Genomic DNA, 7,102 nt, shown 5'->3' on the forward strand with positions numbered 1-7,102 from the left:
GCAAAGGGAGGACTGACTGGGCATACAGGAAACTAACTTGTCAAAGACTTTCCAGTCTCCACCTTTATCCCAGTCTGAGAGCAAACCTCTCTGAGGCTGGCCACAGCTTTTGTGAGTTAGTTCTCCACTCGACTTTATATGATGCATTCCAATTATCAAACGGGAGTTTCCTCTCCCCAGCTCTGAAGTGACAAGCCTTAGAAAGAAAGCCTGAGGCCACAGTTTGGTAGGAAGTCTATTCCTGAAAGCAGAGCTCGGAAAAGGGGGCGGTGCTGCTGCAGGGGGCGGTGCCCAGTGCAGTGGAGAGAGAGGCACTTTCAGGTGGGGGCAGGAGGCAGACAGCTGGATAGCTGGCAGCTGAGCAGCAAACCACTCAGAACCGTGCTTTACAGATCCTGGTGGTAACTGCTTCCTACGCCGGGCTCAAAGGAGGGCACATCAGACAGTAGAGGCATTTGGGAATCTTTCTAAAAATAGGTAGTCAGGACCTACCAAAAAGACTTGTTCTGTGAGCATTTCCCATGTCACTACATGTTCTTTAACAACATGGCTTTTAATAGCTACAGAATTCTAATTAACTTTTTAAATGTGGACTGAGATCCAGAAAAACCGCATAGCATCAAGATCCTTCATGAACGGAATACTCGAAAAGCAGCTAGGAAGGTACTAAACGCCAACTAAAGATTAAAAACTAACTATGTAACCCAATCGAGGGAAAGCTGTGACACAGGGTGGAGAAAGTAACCCATGCCATGTCAAGAAAGAGGAACACCTAAGAGAAAGACCTTTGTCGCTCAGACTGGCGGCAATGGCTGTGCCCAAGACGGGCCTGCTGACGTTAATTATGGGGTCCTTTGAAATCAAGGACCCCATATATATATATATGTATGAATATATACTTACATGTGTATGTGTACACACACGCCCATACATATACACATATACACACATAGATATATATGTATGTGCACGCGTGTGTGTGTGTCCTGGGGTTTTCTATAGGCCATAGTTACCTTGAGACACAAGCCCCACAAGCATGTGGACTTGCTCATTGCCAATATGGCACTACCTTAGGAAGACCTAGAATCGTCAGCCAATCTCCTGGCCTAACATTGCTTCCATTTTCCCCAATAAAAGTATTTCCAGTAGCTTGTAGACTCGTCAACAGCATTACATAGTCCTTTAGCAGATTCCATTGCCCCTGGTCTAATGGGAAGCCAGAGACAGGAGAGTGCTCCGAACAGATAGCCTGTGAGGAATGAGGAACTAACCAGCAGGAAGTCAAGGCAATCTAGCCACTAAGTAGGCAAAACCTGTGTATCCCCATCTTTCAGTAGAGTTCAGAACAAGATTTTCAAGGCACCAAGAGGATGATATACAAGAAGGAAATAAAGCAACCTCACAAAGTGAGGAATCAGGGACAGCCAAGTCATAGCCACGCCAGAACACAGTTTCTGCCGTCGCTGGAGCTCTAGGTCACTGTGGCCAGTTGGCTGCTCCTTGCTGTCTAAAGCTGCCCCTGCAAAGGCACCTACTGTTCTGGTGGTTTAGGTTCGAGACACATCAGACGCAGAAACAGTCTGGCGCTTCACGAGGTTAGTAACAAGTGACATCCCGAGTCAAGACAGAAACAAATGAGCTCAAGGTGGGGCTTCAAGATGACAGACACCAAGATCAGACTGCCTAGCAGGGAGGACACTCAAATGCTTTTTAAGAAGTGAATCCTATTATCACCAATAAAGCTAGGAGAAAGTCACACTACTCGGAGTAAATGAGAAAGCCACTGGCTAGAAGGACGGACAATGATATTTATTGGCATGTACTTAGAGAGCCAGTGAATGAGAACAATGAGCCATAGTTAACATAACTATTTTAAAGCGAAGGTTGCAACAGGCAGGGACATTATATCAGACTTCCTATCAAATTTATTCTGTTTTGTAAATGCACAGATATAAAATATAAATCACAAAAGTTGCTTCAAATTAATTCTAATAGTTCTCGAAAGCAGTTTCAGGATCCTTTTAAAACTGACCCAGATGCTTGAAAAACAAAGAGGAATGTTTATTCAAAAGCTTAATCTCTAAGAGCAACTGGAACCACCTTAGGGAATTCTTTACCAAAAAGAAGGATCAGAAGTACCCACGGCGGACAATAAGCACTAAAGCTATGACAGAGCACCGTCAGCTGGCAACCTGTTTTGTGTTCTTCCATCATTGCATAACTCACGCGTCAGGAGCAAAGCGCACCCACAGCAGACGTCCTGGGCGCTGGCATCTGCCAGTGGTGTGCTTGCCATACAGCTTTGGAGGCCAACATGTACAGGCCTGACTCCTACCAAAGACCTGTGCACTAATACAGCCTTCCTGATCAATGACACACACGTTCGGCGGATGACCAACAATGCCAGAAGCTTTATTCTGGTCTGTCAGCAAGCCAGCTAACCTGGGAACACTAAGGAACATATTAGTGGTCTCCATTGTCTTTGGAGGAGGAGCTGAGCATATTCTGAATGCACACAGCGAGCCTCTTGTAAATAGTGAAGAACATGGACCACAAATAAACAACTGCAGCTCCCCTGCAGCATCGCTCACCACAGACCTACAGTAACCGTGCCAGAGGTCACCCCTGCCTATTGAAGAGGAGGCAGTGTCGATTACTGCAGCAAAAAGGCAGGCAGAGCAACAGCTTTACCAAGGAATCTGCTTTACAGATTTGCTACTGTAAAATTAACTGCAATGTTGCTAAGAAAAATATTTCAAAGATCTTCTTGTTCTGTACACTGCTGTTCACTTAAAGTTGGATGGAGCCCATTATCCTGACCTATTTTTATTATAACAAAGAGACAGAATCCTGGCTGGAAAGCAAGGCTGCTTTATCAATAGAAAAGTGGCGTTTTCACAGCACATTCGTTTATCCCTCTCCCTTTCCACCTCTACCTTACAACGTTCAAGACCATCCCCCACCCCCCAGTACAGTTACCCAGAATTACAACGTCGGGCCTGTGGATATGAAATCATCCCTCTCACTCGCGATAATTAAGGCACGAACTATGCAGGTAGACCTTCGTTCATTACCAGCAGTTAATCTTCATATACACTGCTTACCTTTTGCCTCAGTTTCCTCCCGTGTAAAGGCGATGAATAGCAGAATTAACTCGTAAGATTGTAGCAAAAATTAAATGAACTAAAAGAAGTGATGGGCAAGGGGCAAAACACTTGAAGCGTTAAGGACTCACATTTATTATTTCTAAAAATAACGTGTGCAGGAGTCCAAATTGCTCAACAACTCAACACATTTAGGAAAATTATGAACTTTCTGCTAAAACGTCTAAAAAATGTTGGAGGAATTCTCAGACCACTCTGTCCTAAGCCTTTAAAGAAACTGTCCCTTAAGATGTCACAGAACTATTTTGGAATTAAGAAACAAAGTAGTAGGCCGGGCGGTGGTGGCGCAGGCCTTTAATCTCAGCACTCGGGAGGCAGAGGCAGACGGATCTCTGTGAGTTTGAGGCCAGCCTGGTCTACAAGAGCTAGTTCCAGGACAGGCTCCAAAGCTACAGAGAAACCGTGTCTCGAAAAAAAAAAAAAAAAAAAAAAAAAAAAAAAAAAAAAAAAAAAAAAAAAAAAAGGGGTTTTTCAGGCTTTAAAAAAAAAAAAAAAAAAAAAAAGTTCCTCCCAGTCACCCCAGTGGTGACAGGTAAGGATGTGAATGGCTCCTGTGTCCAGATCTCACTAAGCTATAAATTTGCTATTTCTTCAAGCAGGAAAAAGCAAGCTATTTAACTGCCTTCTTCCTGGGATTATAGGGCAAGACCTTAACTGGGAGGAGCTGTGGGAGTGTTTTCACTATAGGGGACAGGGGGCAGCCAAAGCTTATCCTGAGATTCAAAGGACTGAAAGAGAGGGGACACGTAAACACAAAACCAGGGCACGGTGAGTTTATCTCCCCCCCCCAAAAAAAAATTAATGACTTTTATAAGTAGTTAGGAGAGCTTCTATGGAAGAGAATGCAACAGATACTTTGGGCACCAAAGTTCCATCCTGGAGTTTACTGCGGTAGCAAAGTTTCACAGGTTAACCCTCAGTTTATCCGTGCACAATACTCAGCATCAGGCTGCCGCTGAAGGACAGTAAAAAAGACCTTAGCAAGTAACCCTGTCTGCAGTTTTGGTGCAGCTTCTCCCTAGGGACAGCAGGCTGGGAGGCGGGGTGCGAAGGGGCGAAAGAACGAAGGGGTAAGACGCCTCTCCTTTCCTGGAAGAAGGAAAAGAGGGACCACCTTCCTTCAGTCAGATCACAGAGCCCAGCCCGCGCTGCGGTGGCGACGTCTGGAGGCAAGCGGGGGAAGTCTGCAGCAGGGGCCCCGGGAGCAGGGCTGCAAGGGCCGGTGGTCGCTCTGGAGCTTGGCCTCTGTGACCCGGACAGGGGTCGCGCGGAAGCCAAGCACAGGCTCCGAGGCTGCACCGCGCCCCTCCTGCTGCCGGAGCTCTGGATGCTCCTCACCCACCTGGCACGCAGCAGAGGACCCCACGCCCCCTTCGCGCGCAGTCGGGCTCCCTCGGAGCAGCCGCTGCAGCCGTGCACTCACCTCGCCGCCGAGCAGCGCTCTGGCTCGGGCTCGGGTTCCGGCGGCGGCGGCGGCCGCGGCTCCTCCATGGCGGCTGCAGGGGTGACGGCGAGGGCGGGAGGGGGCACCGGTTCGGCGATGGCGTCTCTCATCCGTGCACCGAGCCCCGCATGGCCGCCGCGGGTCGTCAGCTGCAGCCTGGTGCGGGAGACCCGGAGCCGCCGCGGGGTGCGGGAGGGACTCGACTCCGCCTCCGCCTCTAGCCCGCCGCGGGAGCCGTGCGCGCCGCGGCCATCTTGGGAACGGCGGCCGGCCGAGCGCCGGGCTACGGCAGGCAGCGAGGGACACGCCTAGGCGGGCGACTGAATCGGCCGGGGCGGGGCAAGCAGAGAAGGAGGGAGGGAGGGAGGAGAGCCCTGGCCCGCGGTGCGTCAGGTGTCACCGAGTAGCCACAGGGTGGCCGCCGGAGGTCCTGAGGCCAAGGACGCAGGAGACTCTAGGAGAGGCAGGGCTATCTGGGCGAGCAGGGATGCTTCATAAACTTGAGCCCAAGGTCGATGCGGCGCTGGATCCTGCATTTCGGGATAAGGATGATGTCACCCAGACGCCCACAGTTCTGACATGGAAGCGCGGGCCTTCTGCAGACTCAGATCGTCAGAGTGACACACCAAGTGGGCAGCAGAGGACACCGTCCTCACCCAGGATCCCAAGGTTAGAGAGCGCGTTTCCAAAAACTTGGACTGTACAGTCGCAACCCTGAAGGTTTTTAAAAAACTTAGCAAATGAGAAAAAAATTAAGGTAAGATTTTAGAGCTAAGCAAGCTCAGGATAAAGGACACCCCGTGAAGTTAGCTATGATACAGAAACGCCTCTGTAATTAAACAGTTGCTGCATTCCCTTGTCGTTGTTACAATAGATTACATTACGTTATGTATATGGCCTGCTAGTGTCGAATTTCTGAGCTGACATTCCCTTTTTTATCCAACAACATATCATCAACAAGTATTCAGTGTACATATTAAGACTTCGGAGACTCGGAGGATGCAGAGAGAGCAAAGTAAATGCCCCTTTCCTGCATGGAACTAGTAGCCTAATAAAGGGAGAAAGAAAACAAAGCAAATACGAGCGTTCAAAGGAAACAAACTGAACTAATCGTAACAAAAACTACATAATTTTTAAATGACTCATTTCCATTGTGTGAAGAAAGCTCGGCAGAGTATTTCCCACTTCCCTGTAAGTCTAATTATCTGTTTCATTTCCCTCTGCACATCACCGAGCCTGAGCCCTCCTTAGGATTTACATTGAAGTTGGTAGTGAAACCTCCCTCTGACGGTCTGGAATTGAGGGAATGGGCACACTTGTGCCTCCCAGTCACAAAACACTTGACAAACATAACTCCTCCTGAGGGAGAGCCACGACTATGTCTTCTTCGTTTTCTGCTGGGTACTGTGTATTCTAAGAGAAGCCAAACAAATTTGCCTTCAACTCATCATACCATGCAGTGTGCATAGAAACCTAAATCACTTAGTGCCAAGTTCTTGGTCTGTATGCAGGGACTTTTGCCAGCATGGCAAAAGACTCACTGTTTCTCCAATCTCCCCTCTGGAGCATCTCCTGGGCCTCCAAGGTTCCAGGAGAGAGCCTGCAGTATTCTCCCCTCGGTTTCCCAGAGGTATGTCCCCCTTTGGAGCAGGTACCATTCTCAGCCCTGTGTTCTGCCCAGCCACAAGTGGACGGAGCCCAGTGCTGACACATGTAGGAACCTAGTAGATAATGTTATAAAGGTGTTGAAGACAAGCCACCTCAGAACAAGCCAAATCATCACCTTGACTAATTTCATTCTGAAATCACATCAGAAGGAGCCGTTGGTCTACCTTCCTGTGCAGGGGGGGGAGGCCTACTTCACAGAGCAGCGCTAGAAAATGCCCTTACGCTCTGGAGATTGGCAAGTAAGAATTCTGTAAACGTGAGAAAACAAACTCCAAAATAATCCTCATCTTACTATGGTCCCCGCATCCGCCACCATCTCTCTGTTTCTTAATAACAACCCCAGAATTCAATACTCTCTCACATATAGACTGTTTCTGCCATTTCTTCACAAATTTAATGTTCTTTGTCTAGAATGTATAAAAATATCATGGTGTGGTCATTTTGAATTCTGCTCTTTTGTGAAGATCCTAGGAAATTAATAAAAATCACATAAACTTTTCTTGTGAATCAACTCTTGCATTCATTAAACTACTCCACCCACCTGAAAAGCCCACAAAAAAGATAAGCGACATTCATTGGGCAGGGTGCTATTGCTAAATTAGTAACTCCTGTTCTCATTGAGATTTACATTTATAAATTAAAATTACTGTTTAGCACATGATTGATTACATTGTCCTTAATCATGTTCTTCAAAATAGTAACCTCAAAATCTATGGGAAATCATCCCTCTGTGTCCTCAAGTTTGAATTCACATAGTGTCTGTTGCCTTTATTATTATTAAATAAAAGTTATTATTATTAAATAAAAAAATCAAAAGTTAAAATTC

The 7,102-nt window shown here is 47.2% G+C and overlaps 1 protein-coding gene across 1 annotated transcript in view; it reads right to left on the bottom strand.

Annotated features, from left to right (window-relative positions):
* The window catches only part of Map3k4 (mitogen-activated protein kinase kinase kinase 4), a 93,722-nt gene extending 88,828 nt beyond the window's left edge, over positions 1 to 4,894 (bottom strand). The window contains exon 1 of the mRNA XM_005363376.3: positions 4,588 to 4,894. Coding sequence (XP_005363433.1) covers positions 4,588 to 4,718 — 131 coding nt within the window. The 5' untranslated portion in view covers positions 4,719 to 4,894. The remainder of the gene's footprint in view (positions 1 to 4,587) is intronic.
* Positions 4,895 to 7,102: the final 2,208 nt, after the last annotated feature.

Source organism: Microtus ochrogaster, linkage group LG9, assembly GCF_000317375.1.
Source record: "Microtus ochrogaster isolate Prairie Vole_2 linkage group LG9, MicOch1.0, whole genome shotgun sequence".
NCBI classification, from domain to species: Eukaryota; Metazoa; Chordata; class Mammalia; order Rodentia; family Cricetidae; genus Microtus; species Microtus ochrogaster.